The 21,791-nt window shown below is 47.1% G+C and overlaps 1 protein-coding gene across 4 annotated transcripts in view; it reads right to left on the bottom strand.

Annotated features, from left to right (window-relative positions):
* efr3a (EFR3 homolog A (S. cerevisiae)) overlaps positions 1 to 21,791 on the bottom strand; it is a 77,950-nt gene that overhangs the window by 48,281 nt on the left and 7,878 nt on the right. For all 4 annotated transcript variants that reach the window (XM_060058054.1, XM_060058056.1, XM_060058055.1 and 1 more), the window contains exon 2: positions 2,097 to 2,173. In XM_060058054.1, the coding sequence (XP_059914037.1) occupies positions 2,097 to 2,173 (77 nt within the window). The remainder of the gene's footprint in view (positions 1 to 2,096; positions 2,174 to 21,791) is intronic.

Raw genomic sequence — 21,791 nt, 5'->3', positions numbered from 1 at the left:
GTCACTCTCTTACTATCTGCATCTCACTCTTAATGTCATTCTCTTACTGCCTCCATCTCACTCTTAATGTCACTCTTACTGCCTCCATCTCACTCTTAATGTCACGCTTTCTCTTACCGCCTCCATCTCCCTCCCAATGTCGCTTTTCTTTCTGACTATCCATCTCGGTCTTTACGTCACTCTCTCTTACTGTCTGCAGCGGTGTGTCCACCAGTTGGTTGACACTGGCCCTCGCAACCAGGTCACATGTGATATCACTTTATTTGACTTGCTTCAAAGAACTGAAGAATTAGCTCATTACTGAACATATCTTGACATCAACTTAATCCAACACACACTGCGTCCCATTAACTCGTGTGACTGTTCCTATTCCAGTTATTATAGCAGTGTGATGAATTCTGTTAATTAACTTTAGCTCTACTTATTCGATTTATTTCATCGGCCCACAATGTGCACATTATGAGGCTTGGTGCTGAATAATGCTCATGAAATCAGTTCTCCCCTTAAACACAGCGCCGAACATCTTATCACACACACACACACACACACACACACACACACACACACACACACACACACACACACACACACACACACACACACACACACACACACACACACACACACACACACACACACCAAGGACTTCGGTTCGGAAGCATTCAAAGTTCCAGGCGTAACTTTAATACATACATTTAATTTTGGCCTCAAAATGTAATTAGCATTTCGATTTGATTACATGCTCACTTAGGAATGCCGTTTGATTCCAGCCCCAGCTATATCTGATCCTGTTCACACAGTCAACTGTCAATCATTCTTTAAAAAAAATTCCCAATCAAAATAAAACCCCCACTGTTTCTTAAAGATTTAAAGCCATTGAACACCGTGTTTCGGGGCAATCGAAACACACAATTCCAAGAGACAAGCGCGGGTGTTTGAAAGCAGGGCTGCCGTCTCGTCAGAGGGAGGAAGATGGAACCCCCCCCCCAGAGACAGAGCTCTGCTGAGCTCTAGACTGGTAATAATTAAATGGACAAGCTCATGATCAGCCGAGCGGAACCGTGTCCCTCTCCACCTGCCGGCTGACAGCAAGGGACCCCCTCCACCCCCCCACCAGAACCTACCGCTGAGATCCATCAGACAGGTGCGTCAGTGTTGCCAGATTGGGCAGGGAAATCGGGCCCAACCTGGCAACCCTGTCTGTAGTGCACTGCTCACACAGCCACCTCCCTCACGCACACACCTCCCTCACGCACACATCTCCCTCACGCACACATCTCCCTCACGCACTCACCTCAACACTGAGGGGTGTGAGGGAGGGGAGGGCGGGAGAGGAGTCTCTTTGCTACGCTGCGCGACGCTAGCACTTAGCAAGGTCATTAGCGGAGGTCGTTTGGAAGGCTGACGGTACGTGGTTGTGTGTGTGTGGGGGGGGGGGGGGGGGGGGGAGTTATGTGTTGTTAATGTGATGTCGATGTTAATGATCCGAGATCCCTCAGCTCGTTAAGGCTTCAGGGACCAGTATGACAGTCCAATTATCTTAACGCCACAGCTAATATCTCTCTCTATATATATATATATATAATTATAAATATGCTTCCCCACAACAACATCTTTGTGTGTATCTTGATACTGAAAATCCAATCATGGTTTTGTAGAATGAAGGTTTTGTCGCTCAGCACCATTGACAGCTCATTAAGGAGCTGTTCACAAAGAGAAACGAACAAAAAGAACGCGCTTGTTATGATTCTGATGCATGATTGAGCAAAACATGGCAACACAAACTGTAGCGGTCACGTGTAACCGTAAAGCATGTGTAGCATACTAGCATGCGTATCATGATCATTATTTAAGTTATCGTCGCTTATGAATATAAAAGACACACACGCTACTATACTCAATACTGTTAGTATTTACTCATAAACGTATTTGGTACATCACTCAAATCTTTTCTTCCAAGAGTGTGCCTTTCCATGTATGACTTTGGACGTTGGATTGGTTCTGTGGATCAGGTCCTGGACCACCCAGTCCCAGCCCCACACATGGGGCTACAAACAGACGTGGCTCTTAACAGGGGTTCACCAGTGGTTACTTACTTTGGGGTCTTCTGGGAAGATGTTGTCTACCAGGCGCTTGTAGCGGGGCCTCAGGGGCCCGCAGCACCCACACACTCCTGAAACAGACAGACACACACACACAGGTCATCAGAGAGGCTCCACCCCGCTGTGCACATCAGGTAATAACCCAGCGCACCCGCACCACCAGCTGAGACGGGAAGGGCTCTTTGAGACATTCACATGATTAGATGACATTATCCGAGTTGCAGGTTCAAATCCCGACTCCACACTCATCTGGTGCAGTGCATGCTAGTTAACTACTTACTAGCCATATGGCTTTCAGCAGGACACATAGGGGTTTAAGATCGGGACTGTACCACACGGTTTGAACCGGCAACCCCAGGCCTGGAAGATGAATTCCCTGACCACCCTTCATGCTCAATGAACATCGATCAATTATACCAAGGCCAGTGCACAAGTTCTCTGCTCCTCGGACAATCAATACTTCTTTCCCGTAGGATTCAAACGTACATTTCATCTTCTAATTAAAAGAGTGTGTTGGACTACCACAGGTCTGGTTTCCCATGCAGGCAGAGACAGTGAGTACTTGCAGTCAGTGTCTGTCTTTCTGTCTGTGTGTGTGTGTGTAAATGCTGTCAGTGTGAGTGCGTTCATGCAGTCAGTGTGTGTGGGCGTGTGTGTACATATTGTCAGTGTCAGTATGTGTGTTAGTAAATAAATGATGTCAGTGTGTGCGTGTGTGCTTTCGCATGTGCGTGCTCGTGTGTTATGCCGTCAGTGTGTGTGTGTGTGTGTGTGAATACATGCAGTCAGTGTGTGTGTTGGTACATACATGCTGTCGGTGTGCTTGTGTGCGTGCGTGTGCTAGTGTGCGTGCGGGTACATGCCGTCAGTGTGTGTGTGTGTGTGTGAATACATGCTGTCAGTGTATGAGTGTGTGCGTACATGCTTTCAGTGTGTGCGTGGGTGGATGACCTAGCTGCAAGCCCTCCCCCCCCCCTATTCCCAGCGGATCGGCCTATCTTCCATGAGACTTTCATTCTGTTAGAGGAAGCAGCCAGCCAGGGTTAAAGGTCACCCAGGATCTCCGGCTAGCTGACAGAATCGATGGAGCCACGGTAGTTAGCTTAACACACTCTACTGTGGCCCCGAGACGGATGGACTGGTGCACAAGACCACAGAGAGACAGACATATGGGCAGACAGACAGACGGACAGGCCGGCCAACAGACAGACAGATAGGCAGAGACGGACAGACAGGCAGGCAAGGAGACGGACAGGCGGGCAGACATTCAGGCGCAAAGGTTGAGCCACCAGCCAGCAAATATCGATGCACTACTGTCACACAGACAGCCAGGGAGACAAGCGGACACATTCCATTAAACCCGACTATTCCCCAAAAAAAAAAAAAAAAAAACGCTTTCCGATCCTCATCTCTATTAATTGAAGGAATAATTGCCAGAGTCAGTGCTCCAGCGATGACAGACTGATGAGGAAGTCAAGGAACAGGAACACGGGAGACATAATGTTCCTTCCGTTCCTCAGGGACCCCGGGTGGAGGTGATGCGTTGGCGCCGTAGCGTATCGGTCAGGCTGTTCGATTCCCAGCCGGAATATGCACCCGGTTCGACTCCCATCGTCCACGGTTCAACAGTTTTTCGATACGAAAGCTCTTACGCTGCCTTCATGTTCCTCTCTCCCTCCATCTCCCTCCCCTCCCTCCCTCCTCTCGGATATTAATAATATCATTAAGCGTGCTAACAGCAGTGCGGTCGCGGCGCTAACCTCTTCCCGCTTTTCGTCTCTCATTACAGCGGCCGCAATTACCTGGTGCCATGTTAAGCCCAGGGGCGCCACGCCGGTGAGAGACCTGATTTATCCCTCCCCCTTAACGACCCATGACCGTATGGGGAGACGTTAGAGGGCAGCAGCCGCAGGACCGCCCCCTGACCTCCAACAGCCAATCACACGAGGGGACCGCCGCGGTATGGGATGCACCACCGTATATGGATAAAGGGCAGCTATTGGCCGATTGAGAGTGCCTCAGATGACATTGATTTTGGAATCTCTGAACGGCTTCAGAATAAATGCGCCCCAGGTGTAAGAAACCGCCAGCCCCGGGTTTAAAGACTTAATTAGCTTCAGCACGTCTGAACCTAATTAAGGGGCAGATGTGGTGCACCTTCAGACAGGGACAGAGACAGAGAGAACGAGAGATAGAGAACAAGAACGAGAGAGAACGAGAAGGAGAGAGAGCGAGAGAGAGAACGATAGACAGACGAGAGAGAATGACAGAGGGAGAACGGGAGAACGAAAGAGCGCGACAGAGACCGAGAGAGAACAGGAGACAGATAGCAATCCGCCATCCATCTGGCCTTTTATCCTGGATTCCAGAGGCTAAATGGTACCACCACCGCCGCTCTCACGCTGCGCTCGTCACAATAGGAGGAGTCGGCTCCCTGGATGGCCGCCACTACACATGCCGGGACAAGATAAGCAGACCTCGCACATCAAATGATGGTTCAAATCTCCCCCACTTTGGATTAAACTGCACGGGATCACCCATGTGTAAATGTATAGCGATATATTGTTGTTTCTCTTTCTTCTAACCATGTACTTTTTGTAAGTCGCTTTGGATAAAATCGTCTGCTAAATGTAAATTTAGCTGCGGTAGACAACATCATCCAGCCCGGGTAATTCGCTAAACCCGCGTTTGGTTTAACGAATGATCTGGGCTGGATGCTTGCTACCCTTTAACGGGCCCAGAATCAGTAATGACCCCGTTCCAGGATGTTTAAATATCCTTGTGAACTCAACCCCCTCCTCGCGATATACAGACTCCCCTCTTGGGAGACCAGACGGCCATTACCCAAACAACAAGTGGTTTAGGGTTGCATGAGACGGGGGGGAGACGCATGGCGGAGAACATACATTAAAGAGGCATTAACTCCTACACGGGTGATTAAAATTGCATGGCGACGGCGGGATCAAAGCGCTGGGCTGTTATGGCGCCACTGGGAAGGGAGGGGGGGGGTGGTTCCAGGCCTTGATAAAGGGGAGATGTGTGGGAAGATGGAAAGAGACGCGGCGTCGATGTTTATGTGGGCTGTCGTGAGCCAGGCCCGAGACGTGCTCTGTGGCGCCGTTCGCCCGCGACGTGCTCTGTGGCGCCGGTCGAGTGGAGGAGAACGCCACCATCCCGCTCAGCCGTCCGTTTCAGCCAATGTCGGCGTCCTGATCGCGGCACACACGGGAGACACGGGGATTCGACTGGAAAGCCGTGTTTGATCTGATGAATAAAATAATCCCCCAAAGTTCCACTTCCTGGTTTAGTTGCGTAACGCGAAAATCGCCGCTGGGAGTTGAAACAGAACGGAGGGAGCCATCTTGGCGGCCGAGCCATGCAGCTCTATCGGGCCAGGGGGATTTGAACGAATACTGAAAGTAAACGATAACCCCGAAGCCCCACATCCCTCACAGACAAACGTGGGGCGCCCGCAAAGAACCATTCCCTCAGCTGATCCAGGGCCACCAGAAGGCTGCCGAGAGTCAGTGGAGAGTAGGCAGCATACAGTATAAAGCTCTCCTTTTCTACCTCTGCGCATATCACGGCCTGTGCCAATCCCTCGCCTCTGAGCTTTGTTTTCTGGCTAGCCTCAAAGGTACCCCAACTGACATCTGATTGGGTGTAGGGTTCAGGTGAGAGGGAGGGAGGGAGTGAGGCAACTGGAACAAGTGATTGGTCCCTCAAAGGAGGCAGAAGAAATGGGTGAGGAAAATAAATGAGTTATTTACTCATATACTTTTTCGAAGAGGCTTTTATCCTAAGCGGTTTACGGATAATTAACTGATTTGAATCTGAATGGAATTTTAAGATGCTGTGGCGTTTTTTGTTGTCAAGTGCATTGCAGTTCTCCGACCTGTTCAAGGACTACCCTTAGAGATGGTTATGAGACTCGTGTACAAGGTTAGGAGAAGCCGTCGTGAATGTGGTCTCCCCGCAAGACAACAGCACTGAGAACGACGTGAGGAGATGCAGATGAGGATGAAGAGGTCAGGCAATTAGCTGGTAGTCATGCCTCATAGATCTCCTTAACAACTCCTACTCCTCCTCCTTACACCTCCTCCACCTGCTTCTCCTCCTCCTTCTCCACTTCCTGGTCGCACCTCCATGACAACAACAAGATGCTTTCATCAGATTGATTACAGGAGAGTTGGACGCTGTCACGTTAAAATTGTACCGGGGGCGAAAATTGTACCGGCCTACGTCATCGTTTGTTTACATCCTGACAACCTGCCCGGCAACAGACTACGCGATGCAGAAAACATGTTTCCAAACGACGAAATAACATAATACAGATAGCGGATCGCTATCTGTATTATGATAGATAGCGATAACAATTGTTTTTACTTTATATTTGTATTGTATTTAATTGTTTAATCGAAACAATAAAAAAATTTGCCCGCGAAACGGCCGAACGCGTCAAATGACAAATGTTTTGCCCGCGAAACGGGCGATCGCGTCAAATGACGTAGGAAGGTTCTTGAAACATAATACAGATAACGGATCGCTAGATAACACTTGTTTTTACTTTATATTTGTATTGTATTGAATTGTTTAATCGAATTTAGCTAGTAAATAAAGTAAAAACAAGTGTTATCTAGCGATCCGTTATCTGTATTATGTTTCAAGAACCTTCCTACGTCATTTGACGCGATCGCCCGTTTCGCGGGCAAAACATTTGTCATTTGACGCGTTTGGCCGTTTCGCGGGCAAATTTTTTTATTGTTTCGATTAAACAATTAAATACAATACAAATATAAAGTAAAAACAATTGTTATCGCTATCTATCATAATACAGATAGCGATCCGCTATCTGTATTATGTTATTTCGTCGTTTGGAAACATGTTTTCTGCATCGCGTAGTCTGTTGCCGGGCAGGTTGTCAGGATGTAAACAAACGATGAAGTAGGCCTAGGGCTGGGCGATAAACCGATTTTATCGATTAATTCGAGTGTGTAGCTCACGTCGACTTGTTCAAATGAAAATCGGTTTTCTCTTCAACATCCGCAAACGCTTCCCTCTCAGCTCCCGTAGTTTGGAATGGGCTCAGCCCTCCCGCCCGCACAGAGCGCGCATTTACCAAAGTGATACACAAACATGGCAGCGAGTTTGACAAGTTGTATACCACAATTTATTCATATATGTATAATCTATTTTGAGGTAAACATAATTCATTTGAAATATATCTGTGTGGTTTAATAATTCGTTGATCTGTTGGTAATTCGTCGATCTTTTGGTAATGCCTCGGGGCTCCAGTAGGGGGATCGCACTCCTCTTTCTCATTCAATACAGACGAGTGAAGGAAAGAGCTGCGTGCGTGTGTGTTTTTCCTCATTCTTCTCCCGTTACTATTCCCTTTAAGGTAATTATTACCGTTTGCAAAACACTGTATATTTATGACCAGTGTTGAAAGTTTGAATGTTATGTTGGCACTTTATCAGAAGTCCTCTTATCATTAGAAATATTTTATGTTTACAGAAATATTTGATTTTATATTTTATATATTTTACATTTTATGTTAGGTTACACTGTTTACAATGGCAGGGCCTGCCATAATGCTTTTTTATGTAAATCGATTTAAATCGGAAATCGGATTTTTTATGAAAAAATCGGGGATTTTTATTTTAGGCCATATCGCCCAGCCCTAAGTAGGCCGGTACAATTTTCGCCCCCGGTACAATTTTAACGTGACAACGCCATGAGATTAGAATGGGCTCAAAGGAAACTGGTAGAGCATCCATCCTTTCTCCGTCCCTTACATCCTCTCGGGTCACCCATTCTTTCCATATCCCTTTTTCATTTGCAAATCAATTTGTAAAGATAACTACCGATGGGTCTAATTATTATTGGACAAAATAACACTATTTATAGTCTCCAAGACAAAACCCCACGACAAATAGTCAACAATTATTTTCTTTGCAATGACTTGCCATCATACTAATAATACAATCGGAATGTTCGGAACACTGTCTTTTAAACCTCATGGCTGCAGTCACTCAGCAGGGGGTCCCACTGAGACCAACAACCACTACCAGCATCCCTCAATCTTGACCGGGCAGATGTAGCGGCTGAGACGAGGTCCGGGCGGACAGCTTCGGGTATCAGACGGTCTGCGCGGTAATCAGATGAGGCAGAGGACCAGGAAGTGACGGCATGGAAACAGGAACCACAATAGGGGAACCATTTACCTATCCACTTCAGAGCAGGGGAGTCGGGTTCCAGTCGGAACAAAGAGCCCGCAGGGTAACACGTGAACACAAAGGGAGGATCCCATAAGCCCGGTGCTGGCTGTCTGAGCCTTCCACTCGATATTAGTGTGTTTATAGGGATCGGTTTGGGGTGAATATCTTCACAGAAGAAATGGCTTCCGAGTCTTTTGAAAGACAGACAAAGGATCCGTTGATATCACTTTGATGACTTACGATCCACGAGCCACAATGTGCACTCACAGAGGAGCTGAGGTGATAAATAGAAAGAAGAAATAGCAACGTCACTGGAGGTTTGAAGGGATCCTCACCGACATGAAGTTACTGATTCAAATTGATGGGAAACGTATTTGAAGCATTTGAGACTGGAAGCTAACAGAACGTTTAATTAGCCATTGGATTGGCTTCAGATCAGTGATTCAACTATTGTTGGCACAACAGGAGAGCAGAAGGCACCAGAGAGATTAGGGCACTAAATGCCTTAATCAGTGCTCATATTCCCCAAAATCAAACTCCATTTGTGAGATAGTCGATGCGACAGTCAATTAGACTCACTGGAGACGAACTTGTGAAAGTCCATAGTGAGTAGGGGGTGCTACAGGAAATCAATAGATTGTTCCGTAATGTGGTCTTTTTAAATATAACAAAGACATTTTTATTAGTTAAATCGATTTTTGAAACATTTCGATGCTCAAAGTAGAACAGAGTTTTTATACAATTTATCGGTTTATCCGGCATTTCTTCTTCTGTCGTTCTGACAGACCGGGTTACTCTCGATCACGATACCGTTATAGCTGTGATAAATACAACGACAACTGGGTCTAGCCAATCAAGCCAGACAAGTTATACTGCCACAAACCATTTGTCAATAATTCTAATCAAAACATATTGATCAATATTGAAAATCAGAATATATTAATATTTTCCTCAATATAATATTGCCTTAAAATTAAACAGGATATCAAATCTCCCCCAGCTGGGACTAAACTGAACAGGATGCACGTTTGTGCAAATTTAAACCCAAGGTGCCCAGATTTCACCTAGACTCTGCATAGCCCTCCCCACTCAATATAATATTGGTGAAAATAAAACAGGATAATTAGTCTGTGACATAAAATTGCGATCTTTAACTCCCTGCCCAGACTATTGATGAAGGATGAAACCTCCTCTTCCTGTACCATGAGGAACACCAGGAAGGGGAAGGCAGGGGGAGGACAGGGAGATCCAGAGCTCAGTGCTGGGGGGGGGCTATGTTTGACCTACCGAAATGTACCAGGCATCGGTTGGTGGACCCCCGGCCCCGGTAGGGGAAGGCTCTGTCGGCCTCAGCCCGCGGGACCTGCCGGTAGCGCCGCAACAAGCCCCTCCTCAGAGGCTCACAGCAGGAGGGCATGGCCACCTGGCAGACCTACACAGGTGCTTCTTTGAGATTCAGCTCCTCACAAGTTTGGTCCTCGAATGGTTTTCTGTTCAAAAAGTTTGGCTTTGTATATTTTCTGCAGCAAAGGCACTTTCACTGGTTGATGGTTGATGTTGCGTTAAAAATGTTCTCAAGCTTTTCCAGGGGACACCTCACAACATCTCAGGGGTCCAGCCACCTTCGATCCAAACGAACCCAGAGTCCAGTAGAAGCTGAGATTGATTCCATTCACAAAATGACAGCTCGCAGCTCAGATCTGCAAACACCTGAGTGGCCACCAGAACCCAAGTGAAGGTATACGCAAGGATCACTGCATTTTAAAAGACCGGCCTTTCCCCTCAACACGTCTCTTCTAGAAGGTGCCACAGGTTATTCTAGAACGGTCAACGTTGTCAACGGAAACGGAACGCGACCAATCGGCTGCCGGCTGGGGCTCTTTCAGCCTGTCCACACCAGGGCACCCCACCCCCACCCCATCACCCCCAGCACCAGCAGGTCTGCTAAGGGATAGAGACACCGGCGGGTGCTTCGTCCGTGGGGCGTCTCCGGTTTCCTCGCCACGCTCTCCGCTTGCGGAGGAGTATCAGCCTCCGCGGAGGAGCGGGGAGAGAGGTAAAACCAGGACTGGGCCGACCGTCAGCGGAGGCCGAACCCTCCCCTCTGAACGCCGTCACCCGGGGTTTACCTTTAACCAGTCCTCCTCATTTGACTTTGAAATGGATACTCATCCGTGACGTGGAGGAAGGAGAACACCCTGGTCAAGGCGGTGAAAGCCTTGAAGCATGACAGCACATCTCAGTGGAGATATCGGCGGTGACGACGCATCATTCCTCGACATCCCGGCAAACGAGAGAGAGGCGCAGTTGTTCTTGGAAAGTCCGGAGAGTGAATAATTCAGACCCGCCACACAATAGTATGTCATAAGAATCGTCTGCGATGGCCGCCCCGTGTTCAGGTCTGGGTCTGGTCGCTATTGGTTACAGGAACACTAGAACAGATCAGATCTGGGTCCGGTTGCTATTGGTTACAGTAGCCCTGGAAATGATGAGGTAATGGGAGCTTAACGATAGACACTTTCACTGCTTCAGATCGGCCGGGACAAAAACAATGTTGTTGAGGTTCTTTTGTGGTTCTGGACGGAGGGGGGTCATCTCCTCATCAGGTCTATACGATTCAACTCTTGTCGAATCAATTCTCATCTCCTCACTTGAGCCGGTGAGGAGGAGGAGGAGAAGTGCCAGTGTCATGCGGGTTCAGCCTCTGCAAACCGTACGGCTGCAGCTGCTGTCGGTCATTCATCTAGCCTTAATCTAAGAGATTAGCCTACGCCTCGCCCGGAGTGTTTCTCTGCTCTTTGCCCAGCGCATGAGTCATGACATCTTTCTCACGCCACGGAGTCAGCGACGGCAGACGAGCTCCCTGTCCCTCCAGCACTCCCGCGACCACGCTTCTCCGTCCAGGGCAGGGATTCTGTATCATCGTCGGGCTCCAGGCTACCTCTGTACTCAGACCCACGGACTGACACTGAAGTCACACTGTGGTTTTTAGTTTTGCTTTGGTTCAACGCCCAAAGGGAACGAGACAGAGAAGACCATTAACACGGCTGCGAGGGAAGGTCAGGCTCAATAATCAAATAATAACGGCACCCGGAGCATTACAATTACAGCCGAATAGTTTGCAACGGACATAGGGCGTTTTCTGTTCAAAGTGGACATGACGGATGAGATAATTAGGAGAATTAATAATTAGGTTGATCAAAGAAAGGTTTGGGGAGGGAAAACGGGGGCGGCATGTGTCTCAGGTGGTAGAGCGGGCTGGCTGGTAATCTGTTGCTAGTTCGATCCCTGGCTCCTTCTAGTGTCGAGGTGTCCCTGAGCAAGACGCCTCACCCTGATTGATCCTGACGAGCTGGCTGTCTCCTTGCAAGGCCGACACCGCAGTCGGTGAGTGAATGCGTGTATGAATATTAAGCATATGTGTGCCGCTGGTTAGAAATGTGTAGAAGATTAACCGAGATATAAAACACTTAGACTAATTCAAGAGAGAGAGTAAAATGAAAACGAGGGGTCCGGAGCAAGAATTGACAAAAGACTTTATCGTGAAGAAGAACAACAACGATAACAGCCGAGTAGGTCTCAAGAGTCACTGTCGTTCACAAACTGCGGCGTCTTTTTATACACACAAACAGAGCAGCTTCTCCTTGAGGTGTCTGCCTCCATTCAGTCATAAATCCATCTTAACCTGAATGGTCAGCAAATAGACAACAAATGGTCAGCAAAGATAGCCCTGCGCCTTTTAGGGGGGCTCCATCTGTTCTAAACCCAGACACCTAGGCACCGTGTGTTTTCCACTATTAGATATAAAAGACCTCATAATAATCACAGTTTACCATAGAATATAATCCTTAATTTCTACCACAAATGCGCTTTATAAATGCAGTCCATTTACTACAAAACCCCGATCAGTCCTCTAATGAAGACGAGACACCTCAGAGCAGGATATACATTTCTCCCCATAAGACCACAGGTTGCATCAGGCAGAGTTTCCGAGTTACTCAGTTACTCCGTTGTTGTGCTCCTAGTGAGTCATGTTCCATCCCCGGGTTAAACGGGCTGGAAGGTGACGTCTGGCTGCTGCTGCCTCTCACCTTCACCGACCTTCATGCACCATCCGAGGAGGGGGGTGGGGGGGGGGGGGGGGGAATCGTGACGGCCCACGTTTTCCCGCCTCTCTCCCCAGGCCTGTGATCTGCCCGTACGGTAGCCTATTTCCAACCCACCGAAGTCTGGGGTGGATTTATTTACAGCCTGTGTCCCTCTTTCCCCCGTCTGGGCTCTCAGTGGGCCACGATTAAAGGAATCAGGAGGCAGCCCCCGGGTCTCTCGACGGAACCATTACGAGGTGAGTGTTGCCACGGCGACAGCTCGGTTCACCTTCCCCACAGCCCGGAGAAAAGACAAAGTCATCCCCCCCCGGGGGGAGGGGGGGACTTTGTGTCTTTTCTCCCTGCCCACCCCTCCGGACGGCGACCCACTAGGGCCGCAGTGTCGGGGTTTACATGGAGGGCCTCTTCAGCGAGTACATTTACACGTTCTCCGGGACCACTTGGGTCACAGCCACTCCACCTAGTGCACTCTTCAAAAGGCCGTGGTGAAACGAAACCACTTGAGCTCCGCTCCACGTCAGGGTGGCCACTGGAATTAGGCCACTTGTGTCGGCCCATCTCAGCCTCGCCCCACTTCTTGAGACCGATCACAAACGATATGGTACTCCCCTCCCGATCTCTCCCTCCGAGTTAGGCGGTCGGGTTTAATGAATGTGGAGATTAGCTGGATTAGCTTTTGCTTGGGTAGTGATCTGGTCGCGGATGACCCTCAAATAAAACAAGACTGGGCCCTCTTTCCTTTCAGAAGTGCCAACCGATGACTTGCCTACAGGGAGGTCTGTTTCCGTGCCAGCCTTTTAAATAATGCAATAAATGTATAGGAGATTTATAAACCGGGGCAGCAGGCCTGTGTGCTCCGATATGTCTTTACGCATCCTTTTCTGTGTGTTAATGTTTGCGTGTTTGCAGTGTGCATGTTTCCACACGTGTGTGCGCGCTGGTGTGTTTGCACACGTGTTTGTTAATGTTTGCACACCGTGTGTGTGTGTGTGTGTGTGTTAGTATGTGTGTGTGTGTATGTGTTGGTGTGTGTCTGTGCTACCGTGTTAGTATTCACTTGATGTATCAACACCATCTGCTGTCGTCCATCACCAGCTCTGCGGCTGTTCCCCTCCTCCAGGCTGTGCTAACACAGCTATGCATGGAGCAGGACCATAAGCCCATGCTAACACATTCAGCAGTATGCTAAGACACATACACACACAAAATGCCATAGCTCCATGCTAATATAACAACTTCACCACCTAGTGACATGCAAACACACACACACACACACACACACACACACACACACACACACACACACACACACACACACACACACACACACACACACACACACACACACACACACACACACACACACACACACACACACACACACACACACACACACACACACACTCCGTTCGGCTACAAAACTAAAGCAACCAAAATCAATCATTTGGATCCTATTATTTTCCTAGAAGTTGGTGCTGAGACAATGCCTTTGGAATATGATTAAGGGGAATATTGAGCTACGAACAAATGTACTTCTCGAAAAAGTCCCTGTTCTGTTTTTATTTGTCTGGGCCAGCCACCGTAGCAAGAGGTTATAAATCTGTGTGCGCTTCAGTTCTGAATCTTCATCGTCATCCTTAATTCAGGAGCTTCCAGAGGACATCTGATGGCATCGGAGGGGAGGGGGGGGGGGGGGGGGCAGATCATCCATCTTGGCGCTAGTCCCGATCAAGTTTTTCATCTGACTGGAACACCGCGATGACCGCAGCAGATACCTGAAGCCACCGACCCCGGCTCCTATGAATATTGATGAAGGGCGTGGCCAACGAGAGAGTTTAAAAAAAAAATCTAAAGAAATAAAAGATAATATTGTTGGTAGGGGTAAATGACTGCTTGTCAAAGTGGTTAAAATAACCTTGCTAAAACAAGTCATAACATAGTGGTTAAGTCACTGTGTAACAGTCACGTTGTATTCGTAACATAGCGGGTAAATCACTGTAACAGTCATGGTGTAGTCATAACAGTGGTTGAATCAAAGTAAAAGTCATGTTGTATTCGTAACATAGCGGTTAAATCACTGTAACAGTCATGGTGTAGTCATAACAGTGGTTGAATCAAAGTAAAAGTCATGTTGTAGTCGTAACATAGCGGGTAAATCACTGTAACAGTCATGGTGTAGTCATAACAGTGGTTGAATCAAAGTAAAAGTCATGTTGTATTCGTAACATAGCGGTTAAATCACTGTAACAGTCATGGTGTAGTCATAACAGTGGTTGAATCAAAGTAAAAGTCATGTTGTAGTCGTAACATTGCGGTTGAATCACTATGTAACAGTCATATTGGGTAGTTGCTAGGGTTTGCCAAGAGATGGAAGTCACCCGTCTACTGGTTTTAGGATGCTGCTCACATTTCCATCGAAATCATTTCAATTTCAAATAATACCCAAGTGGATATTAGGATGGGACTCAAGCAGCAGTCTGTGCTCAGATGGATTGATATCAGATTATTACTCCAGAGGAGTTGAAGGGAACAAGGTAAAAAGTCTGTCTCATTGACTTCATCAAATAAACGAGCCGATGCTGCGATATCAGGAGCGAGCGCTCAGAGGAGGTGAGCAGTACGGAGGACAGTGTGTGTCTAATGTCATCGTGTGTTGGCATTTCCTGAACCGTTCGCCCAACCTTTCAGACACTTTCTATTCAATAAAAACTAAACGATTAAAAACAACACACCTCAGACCCACTGACAAAACGCTCCTGTGAATCAGGTCATGGCATGGGTTCATAATCAATAGTGTTGATCGATGGCTTTGGGGCCGCCCAGAGGAGCCCATGCAGTGCTCATCTCCCCGTTGGGTCCTGCTGCCTGCTGTTTAAGTTCCACCTGGCTGGGGTTACTCTTCCCAGAATAGAGATCCATTGAAGTTTGGATGAGGCCATTTATCCTGTGGTCATGATGACAACCAGTGATAAACATGGCTGACAGGTTGACAAACCACTTGCTTGCGAGACGCTGACAAGGACGCACTTTTGTGTGGTATCAGATATGACAGGTGAATCGCTTTGCATCAGCAGGGGGCTGAGATAAGATAGACCAGACGGGGTATGGGTTGTAATCCCAGTGGGGAGGGTCACCAACACCGCAGGGAGGAAGGGGTCAATACCCACCAGGGATTAAGGGTACACATCCCATCAGAGAGAACATCCATCACATACCTGCCAAACAAACATACTATACCTGCCAAACAAACATACTATACCTGCCAAACAAACTTACACACATACCTGCCAAACGAACAAACATATTATACCTGCCAAACAAACATATTATACCTGCCAAACAAACATACTATACCTGCCAAATAAACATACACACATACCTGCCACACGCACACACACACAAACCACACACACACACACACACACACAGCCCATATGAGGCAAATGGATGGAGAACAGGAGACGAGGTCTGTTAGCATCGACCATTGAGCTCACAGGGGGTATAATCATGTGACATGGATTGGATAGTGTATATTATCCAATAGGATTGTTCTATTGTTACAGGAGGAGAGACAGGTGCAATAAAAGGGACATTATCATTATAAACATGTCATGATTGGGTTGAGCCACTAGGGGCGCTGTTGGCCAAGATCCAACAACCCCTGCAGCAAAAACTCTGATTGGGCACACCTTGACGGCCTGTCTAGGGGTGTACGGTATAAACTAGGGCTGGGTAAAAATATCGATTCATCAATGCACTGCAATTTATTTGTTCTCGATTCAATATTTTTTTTTAATCAATTATATCCATAAAAAAAAATAAAAAAAAAAACATACTCAGTCATTGTAATTTAAAAGCGAGGATGCCTAAATGTACATGCCCTTTTACATTTGTCCATGTTATGATTATTACTTTTATGCTGCAAGTTTAGCTCGGGAACAATACTATACAATGGTGCATTCCCTTCTTGCTAGTTAGAGCACAATGAAATGGTTAATTCATTATGAAATGGTTAATTCTAAATAATATTTAGGTAGTTTTGTCATCTGCACGTATTATTGAATCGATATCGAAGCAATTGGATCAATATAGAATCGAAATCGAATCGAATGAAGACCTAAAGAATCGAATTGAATTGAATTGTGAGGTACCTGGCAATACCCAGCCCTAGTATAAACGGTATGGAAAGTACACTGGTGTGAATTTGCGCCACTGTATGGATTTAGACGTTACCGTGAGACCGGTGTGACCGGTAGACAGTGTTGTGTGTAACGCGTGACAAAGTAAGTAACAAGTTAATAAAGTAGCGCAACTACTTTTTCATGTAAAAAGTAAAGTTACGAGCAACTGCTGAAAATATGGTAACGAAACGTAGCTCCTTTTTCAATTCGGCGCGATGTTACTTTTCCCAGGGACAGATTTGACAGCGATTCTGCCTTCTCAAGCAGTATGCTATTAAGAAAGCGCGCAGGCATGCTTGCGCAATAGTCCCTTCACAAGCTCTCATTCCACACCGTACAAGACAGACACTGGTAGCACGCCGTGAAGCCGTCTCTGCATCTCTTCCACAGACATCGCTACCGCAGGTATTTTCCAAAGCTAGTCCTTAAGACCAAAAAAAACCAGCGGTGGAACGAGAGATGATCGAAACACTCGATCCCAGCCAGGTACGCGTTACCTGCCCGCATACACTTCAGCCAAATTGAGATGCCAAAACCAGACGGCAAGGTCCGCGAGCAAGTGGAGAAAGAAATCCATACCATAAAACATTAGTGTTTTTCAGAGATGGAAGTAACTGGAGAAAAAGATTTTGCATTTGTTTATCATGCAGCTTTGCTGCCTAACCAGTATTTGAACCCTTCAGAAGCATTTATATCAAAAGTAGAAGAAAAAATTAACATACCGTCTATGCCTCAAATCATATAGTGAGTGATTACATTTTAGTCCATACCGTACAGCCCAAGGCCTGTCCAGCCATTTTAAAAATGCATCCACACACTCATCATCCATGGATCACCTTTAGATCCCTCCATCATCGTCACTCCCACCTTGAAAAGCATGACTGAGATAGAGGTCATTACTGCGATGAATAACTCACCACACAGGCACACAAATGCTATACACACAGACACGCCCCACACACACACACAAACACACACACACTAAACCTAACACATACACACTTGTGCTTGCTTGAAATGGGAAAGGCAGAGTAAGATGCATGCATGACGTATGACAAGCATCATGTACTGTGTATGCATGTGGGTGTGTGCGTGCTACAGGGACTGAGGCGAGATCTTCTCAGATACAGGCAGGCTGAGCGCGGGGGGACAGTGCACGACAGTAAACCTTTGCAATGCTTTCCAATAAATACATCAAGACACAGAACGGACGTACTGGATGTTCTGGCAATTGTCTCCAAGTGCATAGGGAACAGAATGTTTCAATGATTCAATTCAAACTGAAATTTGACTGTGGTGAAAATAGATCCATCTTCAGAACAACATGTTCCTTTCCACCACGTCTGACTCACATCCCTCCACTCCTAAATAACAGGTGTGACAGACTGGGTGAGTAGCTGCTGCTGACATATGTATTCCCAGCATCCATCTATAGGGGGGGGGGGGGGGGGTTCTGTGAGGGGCAGAAGGCTTTTAACTTGAAATGACATCATTTCATAACAGGCATAGATAACTCAAGGGCTGGGACTTCTCTGTATAAAAATGTCACGTTAAAAGTCCAACAATTAGCTGGATTTCCAGGAACAGTAGCCGAGGTTACGGTGCAGGCTAGCCAAGCAGCAGTCCCAGAGGATGCGAGCAGGGTGAGGCTACCATCGCTGCCAGGCGTTGGTGGTTTAAGAGTGCTGGGGCTAGAAGAGGCTGTTTAATATATTACCCTAGGTGGTCTACACCGGCCACAACTCACCTGGTATCCCACCCAGAGGCCTTTGACGTTTGAGGTTTTGTAGCCGTCAGGATAATCGGGCGTTAGCATTAGTAAGCGCTAGCGATGTCACCGCTTGACGTCAGAATGGGCATCATAGAGGATCCAAAACATAATATTTGCATTCTGTAATACCACCGTGAACCATGTAGAGATTAAGACTTGGCTTATTCTGAGTGTGCTAGAGAAACTAGTTCACAATGACGATTCAATTCTAACTCAATACTCTCCTACTGAGCTTCTAACAACTGGGTCTTACTGGAGCTTTTTTTCCTATTTTAGATCACGTCTGCCCGTTCATCCTACCCACCGCTTGGAGGGTTGGTTCAACCTTTGGATTAAAGGAGTTTCCTCCCCTGGATTAAGGGTGTTTCCTTGGACACCCTTAATCTCTCCTGGGAGGCCCTGTGAGACGGTGATTATGGCGATATTTGAAGAAACTAACCTTAGAATTCCAAAACATAACATTAAACAGATTCCTGCTACAATCCAGAGGATTTCATGCCAGGTTTCACATGACTACTAATTATACCATTTGATTCGATTAATCGTTCAGCCCTAATTAAAACAGCAGATTTTGTGATCTCCTGGGCCCAGTTTTCAAAATTAATCCAGTGGGATTTCAGATCACGGTTCGGATCAAATCTTGGAAATGGGTTTTTCAATGCAAAAGCGGGATTCCGAACTGAGATCAGATCATTTAACCCTATCTTACATTTGATCTGGATCAAACCTGCCCTTTGGGTTTTTCAAAACTTTTACCTCGGATTGGGATCTATTTGATCCAAAAAAAATCAAATATCCTGATCCATCGGATGGGTGGTTGGTTATCCTGAAAAGGGGGAGAAGGTATAGGTCATTCATAAAGGACGTCTGAAGAACTTTCCTCTTTATCCATTTATGCATGTTTGATTTGTACGGGCATGGCGATGAAAGCGGCAGGGAGAGTGGGTTGTTGGAGAGAGGGAATGCCATGTAGCCTAGGACCAGCAGGTGGCTACGTGGTCATCGATCTAGCGGTTGGCCAAGTTGGCCTGCGAACCCAGTGTATGGCAGCCGGGCTTTCTGGCCCTCTCCTGATACATCGCAGCCTTTCCTTACTCTCTATACCCACTCCATCACTGGGAGTTAGCCTGGCGTGGCCAGACGAACTGCAAACTGCAATTAGTCTGGAACCTCAGTCTGGTGTTCTTTTTCGATTCCCAAAGGACGTCACCAACAGGCGCAGACCAAAATGCCTCTGGACATTATTGGATAGGCCCTCAACCAATCACAGCAACGAAACGGTTTTACATCAGTGGCAGCCATCTTTGTTGTTGTTGAAAAAACCTCTACAGCACTTCTCTGCGCCATCACCTAGTAGGTAGTTATCCCGCCTCGTACTAGATGAACGGTTGTGATTGGTCGGTCTCTCTCATAGCGGGGAGAGATCCGTTTGTATGGGAAGGGGGGGGGGGGGGGGGGGAAGACCTTATCTGCAGAGCAAATTTAACATGAGCTTGCGAGATTAGTCTCTGGTTCCCAGCGCTCCATCCGAGTCTCCTGAAGTTGCCACGCAGACGCACTGTGTAGCCTACAACATGATGTTTTTAAGTTTCTTGAAGTTGGAATCATGGTGGAAGGCGGAGACGACAGCGCTCAAGACATCCAACAGCCTTCTAATAGGGATGTGCATTTCTGGCAAAAAATACTACTCAATATTCGCTGAGAGGTATTCTAATAATATTCGAAAATCTGTCAATCAAGAACCCCCCACGCACGCACGCACCTCGGATACACGCAAACACAATGACACAGGGTGGGGCTTTTATGATTAGTATGAAATCAATCTGTTTATTTCAGCAACTGCGCCATAAACATCAAAATTATTTTAACGTGGGCTTAGGCAGCTAGGCCTACATGCGCCGAAAACAGATCACTATTTATTTATTTATTTTACTGAACACAGCCAGCATGACGGTGACCTAGACACGTCAAAAAAATAACTTCACATGGTGTGTCTTTTTACAATTTATTTGTTACCAGCATTCGTAGTGTTGATCAGCAGAGAAATAGTCAGCGAAAGACGTTGACGTCGCTTAGCAACCGAGGACGCTGGGGTTGAAGAGTTACCGGACTACTTGCGCAGTGATACGATAGAAAAACAAAAATCAACTTCCCTTGACAGAGGTCATTATATGCTTAGCAACGGTGAATTATCAAAAAATTATGACTTACGCAAGTCAACGGAGCATTCAACAGCATTGAGAAGATTCCTGAACTTCAGTATCGGCCGATACAGAGTCTATACGAATACAGCATCTAGCATTGTAACTACTAATGGTACTTGATCTTATTGAAGGGTTCTCTTACGATGACTGCAATGTATAGTGGGTAAAGGGGCTAGTCATCTGAAGGTATCTGATCGGTGCCTAGACTTGCTTGCTCGCCGATACCGCATTTTAGGCAGTATCGGAGTAATTTCCGATAACAGTATCGGTATCTGTACAACTCTAGTTCACAGTAGAGAGAAGAACAGACGGAGATGTAAGGCACAACCGCCATCTTCTTGGCAAAGTGGACGGTTACAAAGAAGCCTCCTCTTGTGCATGGCCCTCCGTCGGAGAACAGAAGGCCTCCTCCACCAGGACGCCAGCAGACCGGCATCCATCCCTCAGCCCGGCCGAGAGGACAGGCAGGGGGTGTACAGGGAGCGGGGGGGGGGGGGGGGGGGGGGGCTCCACCATATGGTTGTGTTTATGGGATGTCAGCTGGGTTAAGACATGCTGAAACATCCATCTGCTGTCCATGGAGCAGACAGCAGCGCCGCTGGCTTGATGCCCGTCTCCAGAAGACAATACTGTTGCTTCCTCCAGAACCTCCCCAGGGCTGTCCAGCGGCCTGTGGCAAGCACATCTCATTTGAATGCTGCATTCCAAAAAGGGACGGAGATTCGAATATATTTGAATATTCATGTTGAATATACATAAAATAAATAAATTGCTTGAAATGCGTCATTGATGTAGCCCGACAGAGCAATTCGCAAATGCGTGCAAGTCTGGGGTGCTTTAATTTTTGGAATAACAATGCAATAAACTAACAATGTGTACCCTGGTCATTTATCACAGACCTTAGAATCTCAGGTTTCGGCCTTCAAGTCCCCAGAGAGACTCAAAACAAGTCCAAGTCACATCTCACAGCAGGGAGTCCCACTCAAGCCTCACATCAGGGGAGAAAGTCAAGTCGCAGGTCCAGATTTTCATGATTGATTCTTCCACCCTCAAGCCACGATGACCGTACTCATCGTGACACCCCACCACCCCCCTCTGCCCTTTGAGGGTGCTCCGGTTCATCTATGGGACGAGACACACCGCACAGCCATCTTGGTTCAATCCCAGGAAGTCTAAATATACGTTCCAACACTATTTCAAGAG

Source organism: Gadus macrocephalus, chromosome 8 (genome assembly GCF_031168955.1).
Source record: "Gadus macrocephalus chromosome 8, ASM3116895v1".
Classification (NCBI taxonomy): Eukaryota; Metazoa; Chordata; class Actinopteri; order Gadiformes; family Gadidae; genus Gadus; species Gadus macrocephalus.
This window is presented reverse-complemented; position numbering and strand designations above follow the sequence as displayed.